The sequence below is a fragment of the Chrysemys picta genome, chromosome 3, assembly GCF_011386835.1.
Source record: "Chrysemys picta bellii isolate R12L10 chromosome 3, ASM1138683v2, whole genome shotgun sequence".
NCBI classification, from domain to species: Eukaryota; Metazoa; Chordata; order Testudines; family Emydidae; genus Chrysemys; species Chrysemys picta.
In genome coordinates, this window is record NC_088793.1 from 154,577,171 (window position 1) to 154,603,712 (window position 26,542).

At 46.8% G+C, this 26,542-nt stretch overlaps 1 protein-coding gene across 1 annotated transcript in view; it reads right to left on the reverse strand.

Annotated features, from left to right (window-relative positions):
• ALK (ALK receptor tyrosine kinase) overlaps nucleotides 1–17,513 on the reverse strand; it is a 587,230-nt gene extending 569,717 nt beyond the window's left edge. Inside the window, exon 1 of the mRNA XM_024114624.3 lies at nucleotides 16,701–17,513. Coding sequence (XP_023970392.3) covers nucleotides 16,701–17,373 — 673 coding nt within the window. The 5' untranslated portion in view covers nucleotides 17,374–17,513. The remainder of the gene's footprint in view (nucleotides 1–16,700) is intronic.
• Nucleotides 17,514–26,542: the final 9,029 nt, after the last annotated feature.

Sequence of the window (26,542 nt, forward strand, 5' to 3'; positions counted from 1 at the left end):
CACACACACAGAGACACTACTGTATATATATATATATATATAATTACACACACACTACTGTAGAGAGGGAACTCTTGTTCCTGAGGGCAAAACAGCAATCTCCAGGGTGCTCTAAAGCCTGACACCTGTGTAGAGCAACTGTTTATGTCAGGATGTGGCTGCAGAGGTCAAAGGAGCATCTTCCACATTGGAAGGTGAGGTTCTGGCCTGCAGGGACAGAGAAGGAGGTGCTGTTTGTAGTCAACAACAAGCGGTGCCTTCTGCCTTATTTGTGTTGTGTTCTTTCAGTACAAATAACCAAGTTGTTCAATACAAGTTTTTGTTGCTTTAATGCATAGACCACCACATCTCTCTCTGCCGCCTGATCCCACTGCCTAGTTCTATGGTCCCACAGCCCCACACCTAAATCAGCAACTGACACCACATTGTCTCATTCCTAAACAGGGAAAACTCTGAAGAGTTTTACAATCTTACAGGTGTGGCAAGGGTCATCCCTTGCCACTAACCCAAGCACAATATTCCCCACTGCAGTCAATAAGGAGCTCAGCGGAAAAATCTGGTGGTAGGCTCAAGTAATATTTTTACTTTAGTAACTGATGCAGCAAGCCCACAGGTGCCAGGGCTATGAACTGCCAAGCCCAGAGGTGCTGGAGTTCAGCCCTGGCGAGCCGTAGCACAAATTAAGCACTGATGGTGGGATAGAATGCCAAATATATAAATCATTTAAGGTGACCTTCAAGAGGAAAATAGAAATTGGGTTTGTAGTTTGAGGCTTTTGTTTGTTCGCTCCTTTGTGTATTCTAATAAACACCTGATTTTTTGGCTTAAGTTTTGCTTGTCTTTTATATTAGGTAAGAACAGGATCGTGTCTAGCTTACTTCTCCCAAAAGACTGTACAAACAGCTGGAGGAACTTTCAAATAACCTCAAAGGTACCCTGAAATTAAACTTGATTAATAGGGAAGGCAAGAGAAGTTTTTCAGACTGTTCAAAATTCATTTGCCTGTTTGGCTTTGTTAATATCAATTTAATTCAAAACAGCTGGGAGAAGAGTTGGATTTTCCTGCCTCTCTGTTAAGAGCTGAGACAACTTGGAATACACATACAAAACCCAAAACAAGTCCTCCAATAAAATTAGGGAATACCAGGCAAGGAAGAAGAGAACCAAAGTGAGAGCTGGTCTGTGAATGGGGCAGGGAAGAGGATTAGGATAGCATGGGGTTTCTGGGAGGCCTTTGGAGTTGGAGCTATGCTGTGTTTTGGGATCATACCCATCAGCCTTCAGATCTGTCAGCCAAGCCTTCAAAGTATGACAAATGACTGAAATGTGGGATATCAGGCTTTTGTTGCACCTCACATCATAATTGACAGATAATGGGATTTTTTTTTTTTTGGAAATCTAAAACCTATTTTCAAGGGTCTTCCTTCACTGTGTGAAAGAAAGAGACCAGTTTTGTGACCTGCTACTGATGGGAGAGTTGAACAGGAAGGGTGTTCCTGTTAAGCTTATATAAAAGCATTAAATTATTTTTATTTAAATGTTACATAACACCATAATGAGAGGCTGCTGTAAGCTGCCACCTGCCACTATCTGACTGGCTCTCTGGAGTCCAGAGCACCACCTTCCAATATAGACAATAGCCTTTGGCCTCTGCAGTAACATCACTAATTGTAACATGATAACAGCAGATGCTTCACACAGACGGGGGGTTGCAAAGAGGGTCCCCTGCCAGGGATTCTCATGGGATACCAAGAGAAGATATTTGGGTGTCCAGGCTGCCTCCCTTACAATTAAGACTGATATTCTCCCCTCTCCCCCACACATTTAATTCAGCCCTTACACCTCCAGTATAGAGAATTAAGCCATCCCACCCCAACACAGAGAATTAAGGCCCAGCCCTACCTCCCTACAGGGTTCCATTGCTGCTGTCCTAGGCCCCTGTTTGTCTCTCCAAGGAACAGAGAAGAAGCCTAGCTGCCAAAAGCAGTTTTCCAGGAGTAGGGGCAAAGTTGGAGGGAGCAGGGTGAGTCAGTACATCTTCCCCAGGAAGGAAGGGATGGAACCTCCCAGCCTGCAAAAAGCCTTCTCCTCCTGTGAGCAGACCTGCCGTCTACCCCTTCTCCTGCTTAAAACCAGCTGTGGTCTCCCACCTCTCTTCTGTTTGTACAGGAGTGAGAGAGGATGGGGGGCCTAAAGTTGCACTAAGAGAGTCTCCTCAGACTTTCCTACCCCCACAAGCAAGCTGTTGCTGCTCCTCCTGTAGCATACTACCGTAGCTTGTTGTGCAGGGCATGAAAGCCTGCTGTGATGCAGAAGGTCTCTCATTATGTGGTACACCTGGGAAGCATGAGGGACAAAAAGGACCGTGTGGGTGACAATGTGGGGGGATAAGTAAGGTTTCTGGCAGGAGGGCCATGAAGGGGGAGGAGAAGAGTTGCCCCCTGACAAGCTACCTATAGTTTGTCAGAGTAACAGCTCTCATGTGAAAAACCAGAGGTGGGAGCACGCATCTCTCTCTCCCCTACTAGTTAGTAAATATGAAAGGGAGCCATGCCAATTGTTAAGGCTAAACTCCGTCTCTGTGTAAAACAGAGGGAGCTGAGATCATCTTGAAGTGCATGTCTCCAAGCAATCTTATCTATGGCCTATCAGATTCTCCATGATGTGGCCGTTTGGAGAGCACCCATTACATCTTTGGGCATGGAGGAATTCTATACTTTTCAAAGTTAAAAAGTTACACCAAGGAAATCAAGCAGAAGATTAGCAGGAAATATTTGCCGGGAGACTTATTCTGAACTGTCCATATGTAGAGGATACATGGAATTCCTTTTCTTTAAACATTGTATTAACCTTTTGCTGATGGAAAGAGATTGCTGATCAAGAGCTAGATGAGGTCAGTGTTGCAATTATATTTCAAATCCCCTTCAAACAAGTCTCTTCCAGCATGAAAGAAAAGAGTTGATAAAATGATTTGTTGCTGAAATTGAGTCTTTTAGAAGAATAATTAACCTTTAATAACTATTCTGGCCTCGTCTTAAGCCCTGAAAAGTAATCCTTTCTCATTAGCTTCAAGTTTAATTAGCATCAATAACGAAACCTCCCTCAGAAATAACCATACCATCATGCTCCCTAATGACTACATACTTTAATACACAGTGCTACTAACAAAGGCCATAGGGCAGTTTCTGAAGACAGAATTTGAGGTCCCCAACAGAGCAAAGTTATCTTAGTTCTTTTTGAGAACACAATTTAAATTAAAAAAAATATACATCTGATGAGGAACATACCAAAAAGCAGAATTGTCTAAGGGGTAGGAGCCGAGAAAAAACTTTTTTTGGCTGGGGGCGTGGGGTGTTGGTATAGGATCTAGGCAGGCATAGTTTGGTGTTTAGAGAACAAGACTTTGGGGTTCTATTCCTGACTTGCTATATAATCGTGGGCAAAATACAGAGAATTTCTATGCCTTAATTCTTGCTTCTTGGTGAGAATAGAGTGTAACAGTATTTGACATTCTCTATGAGAAGACTATCCTGCACTTGCAGGCTGGTTTAATTATCTAACAAGGTTTTTCCAACTCTAAATTTTATGAGCAGTCTGTAAAATGGATATAAATACTCAGTATTGTCACAGGGCTGCTAAGGCTTAATTAGCACCTGCAAAGCACTTAGATTCTCAGATGAAAGGCATTCTAAAGCACCAGGCATTTTGGTCTTTATTTAATGGGAATTGGTAGAAGTGAGAGAATCCAAGTGTATGGATTCTAATCTAAATTCTTAAAAGAAGTCAGAACTTCCATATGCTCAAGTGTGTCATAGGCCTTATAGTGCTTACAGCTAAGAGATTGGAAAAAAGTGATGAAAAACATTTGAAGATATAACAGCACTAAAAATAGTGTGAAGAGAAGGGGAGAATCTGTATTTGCCAATGCATATGGCATTTACAACGCCACAGGAACTTTGCCTTCTACTTTGCAATATATATGAAGTATAGATTTACTTCTCAATAATTAGAACAAAGGAAACAAGTGCATGGGGCCCCCTTATAGCACCCAGCAATGACAACTGTTCAATACGGGGACAGGCCTTAGGGAAAATGGCACCCTGGGTGAACTTGCATTTTGGTACTCCTGGCCCCTGTGGACATGGCACCTCCCAGTGCCCCTGGCCCCCATTGGCTCCCCACCCTCCCATCTAACCCCTGCACTGTGCCCCCTTTGCCCCAATGCCTGCTCCCCCTCCTGCACCCCAATCCCTACATCCCCTTCACTCCCAAACTCTGCACCCAACATCTACCGCCTCCTGTGCCCCTCACCCTGAACTGTGCCCCCTTCACCCCAACCCCAGCACTCCCCTCCTGTGCCACAATTCCTCTACCCCTTCACTCCTACTCTCTGCACCTCCCTCCTGAGTCCCCAACCCCTGCACTGTGCATGCCTCCTGCACCCCAATACCTGCCCCCTCCTGTGCCCCTAACGCCTGCACTGTGTGCCCCCTTCACCTCAACCTCTGCACTCCCTTCCTGCACCCCAACCCCTGCACTGTGCCTGCTTCACTCCTACCCCCTGCACTTCCCTCCTGAGCCCCTAACCCCTGCATTGTGCCCCCTTCACCCCTAACCCTTGCATCCCTCTCCTGGAGGCACAAAGCAGCTGGCATTGCTGCTTGCTCTCCCACTGGACTGCTCCTCCTCTGCCCCATGCAGCCCTATGTCAGGGCTTCCTGCATCCAGGTCACTTTTCCTGTGGGCTGTGTAAGGGGAGGGCAGGAGACAGGGCCGGCTCTAGGTTTTTTGCCACCCCAAGCAAAAAAAAATTTGGCTTCCCCCCGTCCCAGCCCTTGGCTCCTCGCCGGACCCCCCTGCTGCCCCAGCCCTGGGCTCCCTCATCCCCCCCCCCCACCATTGCCTCACACACACACCTCCTGCCACCCCAGCCCTAGGCTCTCTTCCCCCCACCATCTGCACCCTCCTTCCGCCGCAGCCCTGGGTCACTGGTAACTCGTTCCCCACGGCAGGTCATTCAGCAGGAATTTTAGATGTGCACAGAACATAGACAGGATTGGTTCCCATATGGTTACAGAACTGCAGTAAAGTGGAACAATTTTCAGCTTGTGTGATTGAAGGATATCTGGATGCATATTATAAGACTGTCCTACATAAATGAAGAAAAGTTGAGGTGCCTTTATTATTCTTTTGTTCCTCTTTCTTTCTATGGGGAATATGACAATGCAATATCACTGTCTTCCTTTTAAACAAACAAAAAAAGCAATGGCTGTTGAAAATAGCAATTCCAGTCCTAAGAACCACTGGGAAGCATTTCTTGCTCAATTTTATCCTACTTTTTCTACAGCAAGTTACAGTGGATCAGTATATTTGATCTGGGAGAAATGAAGAAACAGCTGCCCAAACTGAGCTTGAGCACTCCTGAATTTTGAGGTGTTCAAATCTGGAAGGCAGGTACTGGCAGGGAGGGAGCTGTGGCTCTGCTGGGGAGCATGGCAGCATGTATGCAGCAGTGTGTCTGGCGCTGCATGGAGCCAGACATGCTGGTCTGAGTGGCACAGTAAGGGGGCTGGGGGGTTGGAAGGGGCGGAGGTTCGGGGGGGCAGTCAGGGGACAGGCAGCGGTTGGATAGGCATGGGAGTCCCGGGGGTTTGTCAGGGGACAGGTAGGGGGTGAGGTCCTAGGGGGAAAGTTGGGGGGGTCCTCAGGAGGGTGCAGTTGGGGACAAGGAGAAGGGAGGCTTAGATAAGGGGTGTTATCCCGGGAGGGGGTGATCAGGGGACAGGGAGCAGGAGGGGTTGGATGGGTTAGGGTTTCTGTGTGGGGCAGTCGGAAGGAGTGGATGGGGGCAGGGTGGGGCTACCCTCCCTCCCCGTGGAGTGTCCTATTTTTTGAATGTTAAAACATGGTATCCCTACCTTCACAGTGCAGCTCTCCATTCACTGCAGCATGAGGTCTCAGCTTCCTCACTCCCTCCTCCTCTTTCCTGTTGGTAGTGGCCAAGGGAATGCTGGGAAACGTAGTTCTTTCCCTGCTCCAGGACTGGCTCTATAGGCAGGGAGCTAACCAAGGAACTACAGCTCCCAGGGCCCCCTCTTGTTTCTCAGCTCCCATGCTGGATCCCTGCTGCCCCTGCAAATGGGCTGCCCCAAGCACGTGCTTGCTTTGCTGGTGCCTAGAGCCGCCCCTGCCAGGAGAGCAGCAGCTCCTGATGCCTCAGCACAGCCCAGGTGGGGAAGTGACCTGGATTCAGGGAGCCCTGGTGTGTGTGTGTTGAGGGGAGTGTGTGTGCGCACCTGAGTGAGTGAGTGCACTGTCTCTTCAAGAAAGCACTCAGGATCAGGAGCCTGAACAAGGCTTGTTCTGACACAAGCAGCTGCCAGCAGCTCTGGACCAGAGAGGCAGCAGCACACACAGATTCCCCCTGTCCTGTCATCCTAGCTTAGTGGAAATCCTGTACATGGGGGAGGGCGGCGGACACCCCACCATCAGCCCCCTGCAGAACAGACAGGAGGATGCTCCCAGTCCAGAGTGGCCAGTGGCAACTCAGGGAGGGGCAGGAACATCAGCAGCTGCATATGTGGAACAGTCCAAAGGAGGAGCACCCCTGCTCCAGAGGAGTCACCTGGCTCTGACTGCTGGTCATCCAACTGTTCCCTGCAGCTCGCGTCTCTCCCCCTCCCCCATGCTACTGCTGCTGCTTGCCTGCCTGTGGTGCCACCTCTGTCAGCCCAGCTGGTCTCTCAGCAGCAGGTCAGGTGGGAATCCAAAGTCTGTGCAGAGCGCCCTCCTGGGCAGGGGCCCATACAATCCACCCCAAAGGCTGGCCCTATATACACCACACATCACTGTAGCAGGAGACTATCCTCACCTACTCACTGTGTTTAGAAGCTCTCTATTCATGGTCTGCTTCCTGGTCACCTGCTGCAGAGTCACATGCTTCCCCCAGGCCCAGCCCGTTAATTGAAAATGGGATTGCAGTTTTCTCCAGGTGCATAATTTTGAATGTGTGAAATTGGAGATCTGCTTGTTACAGGGAAGATGTGTGCAGGAGAAGGCTGCAGCTATTCACTTGACTACAATATGTTACCACATGGGAAATCCAAGTCTGAAACAGACTTATCACACCTCTTCTTCAGCATGGAGGTGCAGCCCACTCTGCCTTACTCACAGCTTATGGGTTGTTTGATTTTGCTGGGACCAGAACTGGAAATATGAGGTGGGAACCTATTCTCATGGTGTTTCCAGCAATGACCAGAAGTCTTATGTAAAAAGTCTATTTTCTGAAGATTGCCAGCTCAGTTTTGCCCACAAGTGGTTTTGATGGTTTGAAGCCTTCAAATGCCACGTCTCAGATGGACCATGGAATAAGCAGATGAGGCTCTCTCTCTCTCTCAATCTCTCCTATTGACGTTGTTCCATTATAATTCAGTAATTAAATATTACTTGGCCCAGAGAAAGAATGAATTTCAGGTGACCTAACCACTGAGCTGTAGGGGTGCCAGATCCCTGTTCAAATCCCTTCTCTTCAGCAAACAGAGGAGAATGTAAACTAGTTGTCTCCCATATCCCAGGTGAGCACTCTAACCATGGCACTGAAGATTAAACATTTGCCAAAGTCCCACACATAGAAGTCAGACAATATATCCAAGGCCCAGCTCCACAAAAGGCTCGTAGGTGTTGCAAGAGTGACCACTGCAAAGCCAAACTGTTAGGTGCCTAGAAAAATCACAGCAAACACCACCTCAGGAGTTTTGTGTAGAGAAAGGTGGTCTCTGCGCATGTCCATTGGATTAAGCCCCACATGAGTTAGGCAGAGTAACACCTATATTCCCCAGGTTCATGGATCACTCTGGGACTTAAGTGGGAGATAGGCATCCAGATGCCTAGAGTGAGGCAGCAGCATGAGATAGATGCCTAGGGAACTTTTACTGCAAAAACTTAGGTACTGAACAAAATTGTGTGCCTACAGGGTGAGGCGGCAGCCCAGTGGGAGTTTCAGGGATGGCAGTGGTGCCTAAAAATGTGATGGGGTGTCGTGCTGAAATACCTCTGTGGAGCCAGGACTGAATACTTCAGTTTGGTCCTAAAACAGGGTGAAATTTCAGAGAAGAGGATTGCATTTTTTCCCCAAAAAGCAGAAACATGAATTTGTTATACCACAGCAGACATGGTAGACCAAAAAAATTGAGATTACACTGAAGTTTCTGGGGTTTCCTATCACAAAAAAGGCAGGTGTGGGGAAGATGTATTCTGATTAGCACGGGAAGATTGTACATCTGATTGCGTTTTTCTACTTAGAACTTACAAAAATCTTGAGGTTCGGCCTGTAAGATTCATGCTCTCTCTGTAACAGCCTCATGAACAATAAGGCTTTGTGCTAATATGATGGCAGCTTTCCTCTAAGGATTTCGAAAGGGGATTAAAATTTATCCCCACTTTACTTATGGGGAAGGTAACACAGAGACAGATGCTGGATGTTACAGATTTGCTCAATGTCACACAGCAAGTCAGTGGCACAACTGCATATAGAAAACGCACCGCTCCTGACAAGTTCACTGCTCTAGCCACTAAACAATGCTGCCTCCTGCATGATCTGTCTGTGCCACACACTCCATGATGACCCACACCCCCAGTTAATATAGTTGTATGTGGAATAAGTTAGCACAGAATTTGATTTTTAGTTTCCACTCTGTGCAGCACCTTGAGATTCTCTAGCAAATACGTGCTATGTAAATGCAAAGTATTATTCGGTATTCTGTTCTTGCAAATCAAGGATCATTTTCACCTTCGATAAACAGATTTTCCCAAGTTGGCCACCACCTCTGTACAGTACTTTGTTTTTTTTTTTCAGTGCCTATTCTAGGGTAATAAATTGGCTAATTTAGTCTACCACTCCCATCTACTGGATGCAATCAGAAGTACATAGTGTGTCAGAAGCCCTATATTGCTAGCAGCTAAAGGGGATTCTCTTTTAGCACAATTGACAGGGGTTATAGCTTCAGGAAGATCTAAGTTCTGGCCATGCAGTCACAGTGAATTTCTGAGTAACCATGGTATGCAGCATAGTGACAGCTATGAAATTTCTAGACAGACACAGTCATAAATCAAAATCCTTATGTATATTAGACTTTATTCTCAAAATGTGTTTCTTGCCTAAATATTTAAACACATAAATAACCTCCAACCATTCCACCTTGTCATTTTAAGCTTCCTGACATTTATTGTTTGGAAGAGAAGAAAGGTCAGACTTATCAAATCTGCATTTATGCTTCCATGACATTTTTCTCCAACCAAATTTTTCTGAATTAGAGAAACAAGACAAATGTGGCACATTTCAGAAAGGACCTTTCTGAGTTAGGCATTTCAGTCTGTACAGCAGCACTTATCTCTGAAGATGATTCAGAAGGACAGTACCGTGATCCCAGGGATAGAGCAGGATTTAAAAGTCAAGAGACCTGGGTTCCAGCTCCGCCATTGAATTGCCATGTGCCTGGTCACTGTGCCATGGTCACTGAAGCCAAAATTTTTTTACAAAGGGTCTAAGTTTGGGTGCCTTAAATTTTGAGTGACCAGCCTGGATCAGTTGGACCCTGATAATCAGTGGTGCTGAGCCTCTTTGCTTCAGTTGGAGTTGTTGCAACTCAGCAATTCTGGAAAAAAATAAAAAATCAAGCCCACCATTGTGTCTCAATTTGGGCATGCAACAATGGAGGCACCCAACATTAGCCAATACTTCGAAAAAATATTGATCTTAGCATCTGGAGCAAACAGATGTTATCTATACCAAGATATAGATAACATGGAGATAATGATGCTGATCTTCCTATCAGCTGTGTGGATAAGTGCAAAATACCATTACTTTTTTCTCACCTTTCTATAGCTGATTCACATGTGTACGGCTCACAGGCAGATCATGATTTCTCAGATAATGTTCACACAAGATGCACTGTGAACCAAGTGACCCGACTAAGTTCAGATACCATTCAAATACACCGTGCAAAACAGATTTATCAACTGTCTCTGATTTTGAGCAATGTCTTTGCATTTGTACAATAAAGTGTTCAAGTCTCCCACCATCCCAGGTGAAGAAGATATTTATTCCCCATTTTTACAACTGGAAGAAATAGAGCCACCGCAAGGAGAGCAGGGAAAATACCTTAAGAGCATGCTGTGAATATTCACGCAAATAAAAAAACGAATGCGCTTTATCTATATTTGTACCCTTTTTGTGTTTGCTTGCCGTTAATATTTTAGTGCATGAGTTCACTGGCAGGAATGTTCATGGGAGCAGTGAGTTTTAAGCAATAGTAAAAGGAAATTTGCAGAAAGCAAAACTGAAATCAAACACAAATATTTGCATCAGAAACCTGATTTTAAAGAGTGCTGCCCCCAGTGCAGACAAGAAAAGCCCCAATTTGCACTGGTTGAGTTTACCTTGGCTTTAAGCAGTATCCAACTGGTGCAAATTGTGGCTTTCCTTGGGGTTTGCACTGGTGCAGTTACAATACCCGCCAGCCACTGACTGTTAAACCCCCAAGTCTAGACAAAGAGTCAGGAACTAGGGATGAACCACTTGCACAACAAGGAAGCACTTCAGAAGCTGTGCTGCAAGGGTTGATCCACTGAAGTTAATGGGAGTTTTACCATTGACTTAAGTGGGAACAAAATCAGGTCCCAGGTACATAGTTAGGATGTAGGAGAATGACAGACAAACACTAATGAGAAGGTGATTGAACCCCTCTACCTACTCCCTGCCCTTAGGGCAGCTGGATTCACTATTGCCCAACCCCAACTTTGTTGTTGGGAAGCAAATAGCAACAAATAGTAAAGTAAAGACAAAAGTAAAAATATGAGTGAAATCCTGGCAGCACTGAAATCCTTGGCAAAACTCCTATTAACTTCAACAGGGCCAGTATTTTACCCACACAGTCCAGTTTTCATTCACATAAAGGCCACTTTAAAAAGTATTTTTGCATCCCCTTTTTTTCTGCCAGAATGGTGTAACGGGCCTTAGTGTAAATGAGAATCAGGCCCATGGTAGCAGCACCCGGCAGCAGTACAGTTTAGTTGCTAGGAAATGTCAGTATTGCAATAGCTCTGGTAGGGACACCGCTATGTAGTGAGTGCTGAGAAGACAGCTGTTGTTTCAGACATGACACATGTGGCAAGTTAGTATAATTCCATGTGAAGACCACAGAGGAGGAGAAATCTCTCCCCAGCCAGGGAGGGATAAGTTATGCATTGCTATTTAAAAATTATAATTGGAATTTTAAATCTATTTTATGAATGGAAGTACTTTGGCCTTTTGAGGAAGGTATGAGTCATTTTCATCCCACTGTGCCCCCTTTTTAATGAACATTTCCCACCTTAGCATATGTAAGTAGTAATTAATCACAGGAAATTATTTTACAGGCATCATAGCTTATTAAATCTTCTGACTAGACTCACAAGAAACCCACTTAACATTTGTAGACCAGGTGTCCTACTGTAAGCGTGCTGACTACCTGTGATGTTAATATGTGAGAGAATGCCTGGTCTAGTAATTAGGCCATAGTGGATTATCCAGGTAGCTGTAGATCCATTGGTCATGCTACTAGACCTCTTCTAAACTACCCTGTTCCATGCTGCCACAATGGTGTCTTCATGTCTGTTCCACTGCATGTAGGGGGGCATTCACTCCCTGCAAAGAGGGCCGGCACAAGGCCTATACACTACTTAAACCCCACTTACGCCCAGGTGTGTATTCATTCCAATTGCAGTGGAACTGACATGGAGGGATCTTCCACACAACCTGCATAAGTAATCTGTGGTCAGTCTCTGTGGCACCATAGAGCAGATGATTTAGGGTTGGTTCAAAGAAGGGTTAGTAGCATGGCCAGTGGGTTCACAGCTATGCAGATCCACTCTAACTTCTAGACCACATACCCTATCATGACTCCAGAAGGCATAAGTTGGTCTTTAGTGGTGCATAGGTGATGAACAGGCCTTCTGTGAAGGGCGAAATTTCATATAGAGTATTTCATGTCCATGGGAGTGGGACAGTAATTTGGCCCTGAGAATTTTCACAGGCATATTTTGTGGAAGTTCCTGGAATCTTTATGGTTTGTCTACTGAACAACAATGGTTCCCTTAGTACCATCCTTTATTAATTTTTCTCTCTCTCCCCACCAAACACAATTCTGTGTGGTAACATCTCTTAGCAAGACTTGTTGACAAGGGGGAGGGCTAACTCACTAAATATCCTTGAGTGAGTGGGACAGCTAAAGAATAATGCAAAGCCAAACACAGTTTAGCCACTTTTGGCTCCCTTCCCATCTAACCAAAATTTAATCTTGGACCATTTGGCAAAAATATGTAATTATGTCTGTACAGGTGTGTCTACACTGCAATAAAACCCGTGATTGGCCCATGCCAGCTGACTCCAACTAAGGGGCTGTTTAACTGCAGTATAGATGTTTGAGCTCAGGCTCTAGGACCCTGCAAAATGAGAGAGTCTCAGAGCTCAGGCTGCAGCCCAAGGCCAAATGTTTGCACCACAGTTAAACAGCTCTTTAGCCAGGGGTGACGGAGTTTTCCTAAAAGTGTGTGTGGTGGGGGGGAATGAGGACCCCCCCCCCCGTCCAGGGCCATGCCTCTGCCCCTCCTCTTCCCCCAAGGCCTTGCCCCCCCGACAAACTGGAAGTCAGAGCCAGGCTGGGGGAGCCCCAAGAGCAGCCCCTGGCCTGTGGCCAGAACCCCCGGGTCCATCACCCAGGGCAGATGGAGGATCCACGGCTCCCCACAGCTGGCCGTGCAGCTCTTACCGGCCTGGCTTTCAGTTGAGGCCCTGGGGGCCGAAGAGCTGTAGTTGGGCCATAGCAAAAGCCACCCAGGCAGCTGTAGAGATCCACAGATCCTCCATCTGCCCTGGGCAGGGAGTCCAGGGGATGGGGACATGGGTCAGGGACTGCATTGGGCCCCCCACCCCAGGCAGGTGGAGGGTCTGCTGCGGCTCCCCACAGCTGCCCAGGCTCCCTGGGCTTCTCTTACCTGAGCTGGGCTTCAGCTTCCTGTCTGGCCAGGGGCAGAGCCTCAGGGGGAAAAAAAGACGAGCAGAGGGCTGGGCCCATGGCAAAAAGTGGGAGGGCCATGGCCTCTTAGCCCGCCTGTGTTCCGGAACCCGTCTTTAGCACAAGCTTGAGTCAACTGGGTGTCTAATTGCAGCATAGATATACCCTATATGAACTACAATCCTGGGCATCTCCGGATTCAGGGATGGCTCCAAGCACCAGCGCACCAAACGCATGCCTGTGGCGGCAATCCGCGAGGGGCAGCCTGCCGGTCGCTGTGAGGGCAGCAGGCAGGCGGCTTTCAGTGGCATGCCTGTGGGAGGTCCGCTGGTCCCGTGGCTTCAGCAGCAATTCAGCTGCGGGGACGCCAATGACGCGTGACCAGAAGATCACCCGCAGGCATGCCGCCGAATCCGCGTGACCAGCGGACCGCCCAGAGGTGCGCCGCTGAAAGCCACCTGACTGCCGTGCTTGGGGCGGCAAAAAACATAGAGCCATCCCTGTACGGATTACAGTGAGGTAATGAAAGCACATGAGCTATCTTGGTATAAAATCCAAGTGGAGCCAAGTCTCTGTAGTTTTTAATCATGCTCAACACTATCCCATCACTTGGCAGGGACCTTGCTGAGACACATCAAGGTAAAGCCTGGTCTCTGCTAGGCTTTTACACTGAGATCACTAATGCACATTGATGATCTCCAGTAAAAACAAAAAGCACACCTTCCTTTGGCCTATGGCCTCTGGCATTGTAAAACGTATTAGGGTTTACCATCTAACGTGGGCTAAATGTACAGCTGCCTTTTTTTTTTTCACTAGGAGTGTAACACCAGTTAGCTAACATGGGTTCACTTAACACAGGTTAAATATAACTTTATTCCTGAGGAATACACGCCCAGACACTACACCTCCCATCACTGCTCCAACCAGTGGAGCTAAATTGGTTTTAGAAACTGTGTCCCCCATTTCAGCTGGGATCTTGGCCACAGCCGGGTAAGAAACTGCAAACAGGAAGTTGGGCAGAGGGGAGGAGGGAGCTGAGCAGAGGGAGATTGACAGTTTATTTCTGGTCAGGGAGCTTATGGGAATGGATTGAAGGACCAACAAGCCTTAACTGTTGAGACTACCTTTGGCAACATGTCTTCACTGCAGTTACCTCAGGGTAAATGTACCTTAACAGATATCTCGGGGTTTGCCCTCTAGCTCAGGCAGTGGTGGCTACCTCACCATGTAGCACAGAGAGAGGCATTTTGTTGCATGAATGTGGAGCATGTTAACTCAGGCTCAACCATGGTTTTTCTTAAACATCGAAGACAACTCCTTTAGCAATGGCTTCACTGAAGGAAAAAAGTTAACAGAACCAGCAAGATAACTAACATGGGCTAGTTGTGACACTGTTAAGTCTCAATGGAGACAGAAGAGAGTTTTACTATGATGTAGCTATGTGAGGTCAGCCATAGTGGGGAGGGGGGAAAGAATCCTACCTAGCTACATCATAGTAAACGCTACATGTGTTTGGTCTCCATTAGGATTTTACAGCCAGATCAATGACCTGTTTTAGTTATCTGGCTGTAAGAAAAAGCCCACTTTTTTTTTGTCAGGTCTGTATAGACCCAGCTTTGAAAGCCCAGTCTGATTTCAGTTTTATACCAGTGAAAATCTGAAGTGGGTCCCCTGAAGTTAGTTTCAACCAATTTAAACTGCTGGCCCATTTTTTCAGTTATGAGCTCAAAGCTGGCTGCTTCAGCATTGTGCTTCAAGCCCCAGTAGTAACTTGTCTCTTCAGACTTTACTTAAGTATATTCTGCGGTCCATTAAATAGCTACCCAACTACTCTCCCTGGGTCAAAGTATTTGGCTATGCTGTCCATTAGGGCTTATGTTCTTTCTGTAGGAGACAACAAAAGAAAGCTAATATTAGAGCTTAAATAATTGTGGATAATGAGAAGAAATCTCCTTTACTGGCACAGAACAAAGACCTTTTATCTGAGGAATTCAAGTTGTCCTTACATAGCTTGATTCATTAGAGAAGTATCAGTGCTAACAGAGCTGTTGTCCTCCCTACTACTTTAACCTTTGCAATGCCAGTTCACTTTAGACTCCTTGATTCAAAAGGGTGAAGAAGTTCAATTAAGCCCCACTTTATATCCAGCTGAAGGAGAATCAACTGCGTTCTCATGCCGTATATTTGTTCTGGGCATTTGCTATCACGCTGTGCCCCTTCATCATATTCATGCCTCATTGTGTTGCTATTGATAATTGTGTTGCAATTGATAATTGTATCAGTGTTTTTGCTACCTTGGGGTTGGTGATAGAGGAGAACCTGGAAATCACTCGTTGCACTACAGTGAGGTTTGCCTCCGTTATTACCAAATTAATACCCTATTTCTCCACTTTATAGATCCGGATCCTGCACTGCTTAGGTCAGCGGCAGTATTGCCATTGACTTCAAGGAGAGCAGGACTACACTATGGATGAGTAGCTGGACTTCGAGTCCCTGTGTCTGAATGGAACAAACAAACTCACCCGGTTTAACAAAACAGACGGATGTTTTCTACATCATCTTCCCCACTGCGATCATCCCCTGGCACATTCTGTTCTACTAAAGCGTACCAAAAACAAGACACGAGGAAAAAGCCCCAACTCGAATTGATTTTTCTTTACAAACAATCAAGTGTGTGGAAAAAGCAGGAATCTAGCATTTGCGCCCTACTATTTCTCAGAGGCAGAGGGATATAGCCCGTCCCTCAAAACCAAGATTAGCCACACAGCGAGTCTCTAGGTCCTTTCCCCTCTTACTTAATAGAAGGCGGCATTCTCCTGGCCACTCGTCCTGCTGGAGCTGGGGGAGATAGGAGAGCAGGGAAATCTCGAGCGAAGGTGTTTAACCGAGGCTATATTATTGAACCAGCACGAATGTTTCTAGATAGAGCAGATAAGACAGCATTGCAGGACCCCCCTGTAAAGAAATCTGCAGTGCTGATTACTGCCAGCCACTGCCACTGGGAGCGGCCGGCCACAGAACGGAGGTGGGAGGATGGAATAAGGGAGGGAAGAGGAAGGAAAACCACTTCTAAATGTCCCTTATTCACACACACCTCCTCTCCTTCCATGTATGTTGTCTGCTTTGCGCTCTGCAGCTGGATGCACAATTCAGACTGGCCAGTTTGCAGAATGAGAAGAGAAACCTCTCGTAGGGAGCCCGAGGCGTTGTGGGGTCAGCAGAGAGTGTGGCGGGAGACTTCCAGGGAGGATCCCCCAGGTATTTATTTTTGACCCCGGCCATTTGATGCAATCTAGTGTGGTCCCAACACAACACGCTCTTCAGACGTGTCTTTGACGAACCAGAGCGACAAGTCCCCTTTGCAGGGCTCGTTTAGTCGCGTCCAGAGGGATGGTACTCTGGAGGCGCAAGGAAGCTCCCGCCCCCCCACTCAGGAGGTGTAAACACAGGCGGTGGGGCGAGAACAAACAAGGGCTTGGATCCTGGCATGTTCTCCGAACTTTCCCCAGCCTCAGTGTAAGGGAGACGGTAAATGGGCAGAGTAACTGGCCCGATCAGCCCCAAGGGGAAGTTCTCAGGGCTAGGTGGAAACACTGAGCTTATACGGGCGCAAGTTATAACGCCAGGGCACGCAACGCAACTGCTCACCTCTCCTGGAGATCTGAAAGAGCAGGCGGGGCTGGGAGGCTCTGATCGCCGCGGATAAGCTGCTCTCCCTGCCCATGAATGCCGCTTTCCTCTCGGGCATCAGCCGGATCCTCAGCCTTCCTTCTCCGGAGCGGATCCACCAGCTGAACAGCTCGGTGAGGTTAAACTCCAGCTCGCCAGCAGCTGGCTCTGCTTCTTCGCCCGCTGCCTGGGTCGGGTCCCAGGCGCAGCCCTCCCGCAGGCTCCCCTCTCCCACCTCCAGCACCAGCTGCTTGGCTCGGCGGAGCTTTCGCACCGAGCCCCCTTTCAGCACCTTGGACAGGGCTCGAGGCCGGGCTGGCTGCTGCGGGGATCCGGCCCCGGGAAGCCAGGAGTTCGCCGCCCGAAGCAGGGGCGAGCACTCCAGCACCAGGCTGCAGCGCGCCCGGAGCCAGCCCACTGCTTCCCCTCCGCCCAGCAGCAGGTCCCGCAGGTAGGTCCGGAACAGGGAAGGGACGATGAAATCTACCGCCAGGCTCTTCCTCTGGAGCCGGGAGAAGCTGGGGGGTTCTCGCTGCAGCTGCTGCCCAGGCCGGGAGCCGGCGAGAGGGGTCCTCTCTTCCAAGCTCAGGGCTGGGGGGAAGGAGAGGAGCACGGTGGCCACAAAGAAGGGGGAAAGGCTGGCAGCTTTCATATTAGCATGTGATGGGGGAAGGAGTCACTGGGTTCTAGGGGATCCCCACGACTCAGTCACCAGCTGGATTCACGGGGGTTGCCGGGTGATTCCCCGACTCCCTCACTTGCAAGAGCTCAGGAGAGCCGCTGGATCCCTCTACTCCGTCACCAGCAGGAGCTGCAGGGAGCCAAGGGAATCCCTGGATCGCCTCCCCGCTCAGGCACCCCTGGGACCCACTGGATTCCTGGCAATCCCTCCTAGTCAATCACCAGCCAGATCCAAGCGAGCCGCTGTCCTCTCTCACCGGAGCCCGCCGCTGGCCGGATGCGTGTGTCCGAGCCCGATGTGCAGACACGAGGGTGTCTCTTCTCACACTCCTCTGCACGACACGGCCATTCACAAGTGCGGCTGGGCTGGCCCGCTCCCCCCTCAGCAGCGCACACCTTCCCCAGCGGGCAGCCCCGGCTCGGCTGCTCTCCTGGAAGGCAGGGCTGCGTCTGGGGCCGGAGCTGATCCCATCCCCGGCTAGTTGCAGAGAGTCTCTCGCGCGCGCCTGGGCTGCTCGCTGCGACGTTTCTTCTTGCCCGACCCTTTGCAGGAGGAAACCCCACGCTGAACTTCAGGAGCAGCCCAACTCCTGTTCCCGATTCCCCTCCCGTCACTGGCCGGAGACACCCTGCTCCAGCCCGACTGGCTGCGCCTGCACTCTGAGCTGGCCCTGTCCTTGGACGGGTCCTGGCGGGTTTCTGGAGTGGCTGGCTGCTGGGGTGAGACGGGACCTCAGTTTGGGGGGGTCCCCCCCAGTCTCTACGCCCGGCTCTCCAGTGCCTCCCCTTGGGTCCCTTGGCCAGTTGCTGCTGGTTTTCTGGAGTAGCTGTAGCGGCTGGTGGGGCGGACGAGCTCAGATAGTGGGTCCCCCGGCCAGCTCCCTACATCTTACTGCTCTCGGCACCTTGAACCATCACATTTGTGGAGCCGCTGCGCGTGTCCGTGGCGGGAGGAGGTGAGAGGCTGAGTGAGGGGCTCAGCAGCTTCACGCCCCCCCGGAGAGCTGCAGCCGCCCGCCGGTCTATAGTGCCAGCCGCCGCCGCTGCTGCCGCCGCCGCTCGTGGCAGTCGCTGGTTCACAGCTGCCTGGTCCGCTCGCGGCCGGTGCAAGGATTTTTTACAGGCTCCAACTACCCGCCACAAGCCAGGTATTACCCTGCCACCGCTAACGTCACGCCTGAGTCTTGCTCCCACCAGCCAATGGCGTGTTCAGGGGACATTATTATTCAAATGATCTGAGAGAGGGAGGAGGCTCAGGCTAGCGGGGGTGTCTTCATTGAGAAAAGCACTACCATCCCTTCCCCTCCCCCTGCTCCGTGTGACTGGTGGAGAAGCAGGCTGGCTGGCTGCTGGAGGCAAACGAGAGCCTTTGAAGGGGATTTGGCAATAATGCCCTTTCCCTAATTATGCATCAAAAGATTAAGCAGATCAAGCACAAGCAAAGCAAGTTCACGACTCAAAACGATGACATCTGCGAGAAGAGGCGTTTAGTTCACCACCTCTGTGATCCGCACAGTTGCAATTCATCTGCGGAAATGACTTTTAATGACAATAAATTGTACGAGGGTGGGAGGCGAAAAGATTCCTCTAGTGAAGAAGCCAGTGGAGCGAGTAGGGGACGAGGGGTGGGAGGAGATCTGGGTTCTGTTTTTTTCATCTGTGCTACTGACTAATGTCCTGTGTGACTTTAGGCAAGTCTCAAACGGAGATTTTCAGGGTGCTTATCCCTTCAAGGCAGGTGTTTTCAAAGGAGCCTAACCTCCATGTCTCCATTTCCACACCTGTCAATAGAGTGCTAGCTCTTACTTTTCAGTATTTAAAACAGCTGTAAATGTAGAATTCATACCTCCATAGCAGAGGTGCCCCATGTAAGACCCTCTATGCATCATGTGACGAGAACTAGCCTCTGCAATGGGGGGAACTATACACTGATAGTTATTTGGATTTATAAAAAAAAATAAAGAAGAGGGATTATTTGTAATTCACGATGAGATCCTGGAAAGATTTAAAAGTTGGAAAGAGAATATTCATCTTGTTTTGTAGGTTGACCCCTACATTGAAAGTAAGAGTTTAAAAAAATTACTCAAACACTTAATATTAGTTGTCTATGGTTTTAAATACTTCTTTATAGAAGAGATCCAGAGAAATTCACTCTCTTCCTTAGACAAAGTCATGTCTAAGGCCTTGGCTACACTTACCTGGTAGTTCGGCGGCGAGCGATCGAACTTCTGGGTTCGACTTATCGCGTCTAGTCTGGACGCGATAAGTCGAACCCGGAAGTGCTCACCGTCGACTGCGGTACTCCAGCTCGGCGAGAGGAGTACCGCGGAGTCGACGGGGGAGCCTGCCTGCCAAGTGTGGACCAAGGTAAGTTCGAACTAAGGTATTTCGAACTTCAGCTACGTTATTCACGTAGCTGAAGTTGCGTACCTTAGTTCGAATTAGGGGGGTAGTGTAGACCTGGCCTAACACACAGCATCAAGCTCATTAAGGTAACACGGAGACAGATTCTGTCCTGCATCTTGTGAGTCACAATCCGAAGGGGAAAGCAGCAAAGGGTTTTTTTGAGTCAGATTGTGGTTTGCTGGATTGGAGGTGGTGGTGGTGAGGAGGGCAATACAATGATAGAGGTGATATTCTACAAGATCATGAATGGTGAATAGGGAAGTGTTATTTACCCCTTCACATAAGAAAAATTCAGGGCCACCCAAAGGATTCAAGGGGCCTGGGGCAAAGCAATTTCGGGGGCCCCTTCCATAAAAAAAGTTGCAATACTATAGAATAGTATATTCTCATGGGGGTCCCTGCGGGGCCCAGGGCAAATTGCCCCACTTGCCCCCCCCCAGGCAGCCCTGGAAAAATTAGGGGTCACCCACTGACATTTATAGGCAGCAAGTTTAAAAACAAACATAAGAAAGAACTTCTTCACACAAGGCACAGTCAGCCTGTGGAACTTGTTGCCAGGGGATGTTGTGAAGGCCAAATGTCTAAGTAGGTTCAAAAGAGAATTAGATAAGGTCATGGAGGATAGGTCCATCAATGGCTAATAGCTAAGATGGTCAGGCATGCAACCCCATGCCCCGGAATCCCTTTGGGCTTGTCTATACTTACCGCGCTGGTTCGGCGGCAGGCAATCGAACTTCTGGGTTCGATTTATCGCGTCTTGTCTGGACGCGATAAATCGAACTCAGAAGTGCTCCCCGTCGACTCCGGTAATCCTGCTCGCCGCGAGGAGTACGCGGAGTCGACGGGGGAGCCTGCCTGCCGGGTCTGGACGGCGGTAAGTTCGAACTAAGGTACGTCGACTTCAGCTACGTTATTCACATAGCTGAAGTTGCGTACCTTAGTTCGATTTGGGGGTTTAGTGTAGACCAAGCCTTAGTCTCCAACTGCCAGAAGCTCAGACTGGATGACAGGGGATGAATCACTCAAAATTGCCCTGTTCTGTTCATTCCCTCTGAAGCAGCTAGTACTGGCCATTGTCCAAAGACAGAATCCTGGGCTAGATGGATCATTAGTCTGACCCAGTATGGCCGTTCTTATGTTTGGATATATACTGAGGGTCTTTTAAGAACAGCCCCCTGGCACCCTACCCACAACTGCCTATGATTTGTGCTAAACCACAAATCCCGGGAGTAATGAGCGCTATAGACATGCCCCGTCTTGCCTGTGAGGAGGGATAGTATAATAGGGCTGCTCATCAGCCTGTCACAGGGCATGACTGCTCTGTAGCAGCCCCTGCAGGCTAAGTGTGGTGTTGCAGACACTCTCTACCTCAGTTTCCTTCTCCCTGGGTTTTCTGTCTCTCCCAGTGATCATGTGGCTCAGCCCTCCAGCTGGTTCACTCTGAGTTCAAGCCCTTTTTAGGGTAACAAATCTAAACAAGAGTCCCAGATAAACAAAATCCTCTCTTTTGACTTTTGGGCTTCTCTGAAACCTGCCCTCTGAGCCCTGATGTCGGTTCCTTCTGGGTTACCCTTCAGTCTTGGTCTTTCCTGAAACAGGAACACGGCCCTCCTCCTGGAGCTGGCTAATTCAGGCATTTACTACCTCTCTCCTTAAGCCGGGAGTTTGCAGCTGTCCTCCTTGGAGCGAAGTTGTAAGTCAGCCAGCTGTAGAGCCTTCCCCCAAGTGGGCCTCAGACAAGCCAGCCTGCTAGCATCTACAGTGCTATAAGGTAGGAAGCCACCCTCATGCTAGTCCACTTCTCCCAGCTCATCCCCAATTGGTTGGGAAAGAAGGGAGCCTTGCCCCATCCTCTCTGCCAGGCACAGTGATGGCATTTCCTCCTGAGCTGGATTTATTCCTCATGACTACTTCATAATATTATATATATATATATATATACACACACACACACACACACACACACACACACACACAAACACAACACTAGAAGATATCAGACCTTTCAAAATATTAAAGGGCTAATACCTCATGACAGGTACCAGTAGGCACCACTACCCTCAAGAAGGCAAAATATCCCATCAAAGAGCCTTATGTTACTCCTGCACCCAGGGATTTCTCCTCAGCTCCTTGCAGCAATTTCTTGGTCCTTTTACCTCAGCAGAGCAGTGTCTAAGGGCCAGAACAGGAACCAGTATTGGCCCCTTCAGGTCCGACCCAAAGCCCCCAAAAGTTAGTGGAAAGATTCTCACTGACTTCCATGGGTTTTGGATCAGGCCTTTAGTTATTTGGCAAACCTAATGCTTTTGAAGGTATTGTATGGCAAAAATTAAAGAGAAATAATATGTAAACCAGTGTTTACATATGCAGTTACTGGAGCTGGTTGAATGTTTGTTTTGTTTAAAGCATTAACAAAAAAGGCTCCCCCCCCAAAAAAAGTAAAATTGTTCACAAAAGCCTTTATTAAATGTGTTTCTCAAAACTAGAAATGTCAGAATCTGACATTGTTTGGCTTTTCTTCTTTTCAGTTATTCCCCCCCACACTTCCTCTCGTATTTGTCCCATTCCTCTCCTATTCCCCTCTCCCGCACCTTGTTATTAAATGCAATAGAATGAATGATGTCCAGGGTTGTTTGAAAGAAAAGTGAAAAATATCCCCCCTCCTTTACCTTCCATTCTCCTTTTTCCTACTCTAACTCCTCAAAAGTTGAAGAAATTTCCCAAACAAACTGGGGACATCACTCATTCTATTGCATTCAGAAGAAAACATTGAAAAAAAGTGAGGAAAAGTGGGGGAGGGAGACCAATTTTTAAAATAAACATTTTAAAATACCCAAAAGGGTTAAAAAAAAAAGTGTGTGTGTGGCTGGGGATGGGGGGTGGGAAATCAGTTTGGAATGAAAATAATTTCAAAGATTTATGAAGCTATTTTTCCTTTTTTTGACCAGTTCTAAGTGTTAGACTGTAAGTAGGGTAATTATGTTTCTTGATAACCAAGTATTATTCATTTTACTGGAAGTTGCCTGCATGAATTACTTATTGCCCTGTACTTCGTACTCAATGCATGTATTTTTATAATCCAGGTATTACATAGTAGTTACAGAGTAATTATTCTGTCACATAGTTAGTTCTTTTGGCAATAAAAAAAACAGTGTTAGTTACAGGTATTGTGAAGTATAATCACAGAGTAACCATGCTATAATTGTAGTGCAAATAGAGGCTGTAATTTATAGCCACAGTATTATAAAAATATAATAAGGATCTTTTCTACACACGAGCCGAAGAACTAAGATCAATCAGCATAGTAACACTCAGGTATATAATATTTTTAATACAAAAAGCATACTGGTGCCATATTCCATAGTCTTTGGCCTTTAAACTCCCTTAACTAAAGCCCACTAAAGACAGTGGCAGTCTTTCCATTGACCTCAGTGGGCCCTACAATCCCCACAGCTTGTAACTTTCACTGTTTTAGGTTTCATTAGACTCACTTACCCAACATGTGACTTATGATTGCACTGATCACTTCTGAATTTGGCCTGTAGTATTTTAGGGCCTGATGATGCCTCAATTAGAGTAATTAGCAAAGCTCCCATTAATGTCAGTTAGAAAGAAGATCCCATGCCCTTAGGTATCAGGCTTTAGCCACAAACAGATTTTTTTTTAAATGTGTAATTTAGTACATTCAGAAAGATGCAAGCACATCAAGCTATTATATAATATAAAATGCAATATACAAGGGTTAACATTTGATCTTTATGCTCTTATTTAAGCCAAGGATCCTTATTTGAAATATATAAAAGATGGAATGAATTAATCATAGTCTTATTGTTGTTTTTCCCATTCAGTATCCTCTTATACAGTAGCAGCTAGAATCACATTAATGTCTGCATTAGTGAGACTTGAGAAATCGATCCTCAAACTTACCCCATTCCACCAAATTATTTTGGCCTGTCATCTTAATCATGTTGAGCGCTATACAGTAGCAAGTTTCTTACAAAAATAGCAATTGGAGAAAATGAAATACAGTGCACTGGAAGAAAATGTTCTAAAAGTCTCTTTGACTAGTTTATTGCAGGCTGTTTGCCTACTTGAATGAATCAGATTTCCATCAAATAAAGATTCCACTAGGGAACTTTTATAGCTTTCATTCCTCATGTGACAGATATGGCAATTTCCTGCCATGTCCTGCACAAACCTTATTGAATTAAGTTAATCTTAAGAGTTGATCATATTAAAAAAATGCAAATATTTATGCATTATTGGGGGATTGCGTGTAGCATCTCTAAGGGGGGAGACATAGCCCATGTAAACCATAGGAAGCGGTATGAGCTCGAAAGGACTATTTGAAACAATGGGCCAGACAAGAATTAACTTTTATACTTAAATAGGTTCCCAGGAAATATCTGAGGGGATGAATATGCAAATGTACACCATCCAATTATGCAAGAGCTCAGCCTTTTGAAGAATCACCCCGAGGAGGCGACCTCCGCTGATTGTCTGTTATGTGAGGACAAAATCAAAGGCCCAAACATTATAAAGGAGGGACTCAAAGGTTCATGAGAGTTCTTGTTCTGAGAAAGATGTAATGAATTTATAATCACAGAAAAAAACCCTGCATAGGGTCTGAAGGACTGACTCCTACCAGATCCCTTGTTGCAGTTGAGGGTGATCACTGCTAAGCTTATTTGCACGCATGTAGCTTCTTTTATTGTTTTAATGTTTTCTCTGCAATGCTTATGTGTTCAGAATTGTGCAGCCTGGAACAATCCCACTCAGGAAGGAGAGAGATTCACTTCTCTGCCCAAGAAAGATGACAGCTGAGGGGCTGGGAGCCTAGAAGTGGGTGCCCTCACTGGACCATGGAATGGGAATACAGGTGCAGTTTCCCTGAACTATGACACCTCAGTGTTTCCAGTTGTTGATCATCAAGCACAGGACTTGATCCTATGCTCATTGAGGTCAATGACAAAGCTCCCATTGATTATAATAGTTCAGGATCAGGACCCTAATGCAGATTTTCAACTCAGCCATTAAATATTTACCAAAAAATTGGATTAATTAAATTATTCTAACTTCCCATTAAGCAAGATCACGTCTCCCAAAGTCTGTTGTTTACTCTGTTACATGGAGACCACTTACCACTACTCACCCCCTTATGGTCAGGTGGTGTGTCGGAGCTCTCTTGCTGGGCTAGCACCCCTTGCCAATGGCCACTTGTGACGCATGACCAGAAAGGGTTAAGCATCCTGCAGGATAAATGAATCAAATTTAACCCATAAAAACATATGGGGAGATAATGTTTGTGTATTTACATATATATTGGTAGAAGTCAGTGTAATCAAACAGTCCCTGTCTATGCTGTATTCTGTTAATTCAGAGATCAAAAGAACATCTTAGCATTTAAATGAACTGTAAACATAGGATATCGCTATATTCATCTCTTTGAAATGTATAGCAAATCATCTGCGAATGGTGGAAAAACAGGCAATTGCCTTATGTTGATCTCTGTGGATAATTACCGGTGATGCTTAGGAAATGAGTGTTTGTTGTTTGCAGAGGGACTCCGAGCTATCAAAGAAGGCCTATAAAAATGACGTGGGTCCTGATCCTGTCATCTCAGATCTGCATGAGGTTTCATGCAGGGGAAGCCTAAGCCACAAGGACCGAGATCCCAGTTCTGAGTGGACGGCCCTGAATACAAATATTGGACTATAACCTTTGAACTCGGGCTGTCAAGCGATTAAAAAAATTAACCGTTTCTAATTGCACTGTTAAACAATAATAGAATACTACTTATTTAAATATTTTGGATGTTTTCTACATTTTCAAATATATCAATTTCAATTACAACACAATACAAAGTGTGCAGTGCTCACTTTATATTTATTTTTTATTACAAATATTTGCACTGTAAAAAAACAAAAGAATTGTATTTTTCAATGCACCTCATACAAGTACTGTAATGCAATCTCCTTATCATGGAAGTTGAACTTACAAATGTAGAATTATGTACAAAAAACTGCATTCAAAAATAAAACAATGTACAATTTTAGAGTCTGCAAGTCCCTCAGTCCTACTTCTTGTTCAGCCAACTGCTCAGACAAACAAGTTTGTTTACATTTGCAGGAGATAATGTTGCCTGCTTCTTGTTTACAATGTCACCTGAAAGTGAGAACAGGCATTCGCATGGCACTGTTGAAGCTGGCGTCACAAGATGTTTATGTGCCAGATGTGTTAAAGATTCATATGTCCCTTTATGCTTCAACCACCATTCCAGAGGACATGCGTCAATGCTGATGATGGGTTCTGCTTGATAACGATCCAAAGCAGTTCAAACCGACGCATGTTCATTTTCATTATTTGAGTCAGATGCCACCAGCAGAAGGTTGATTTTCTTTTTTGGTGTTTCGGGTTTTGTAGTTTCCACATTGGAGTGTTGCTCTCATAAGACTTTTGAAAGCATACTCCACACCTCATCCCTCTCAGATTTTGGAAGGCACTTCAGATTCTTAAATTTTGGGTCGAGTACTGTAGCTATCTTTAGAAATCTCACATTGGTACCTTCTTTGCATTTTGTCAAATCTGCAGTGAAAGTGTTCTTAAAATGAACAACATATGCTGGGTCATCATCCAAGACTGCTATAACATGAAATATATGGCAGAATGCGGGTAAAACAGAGCAGGGGATGTACAATTCTCCCCCAAGGAGTTCAGTCACAAATTTAATTAAC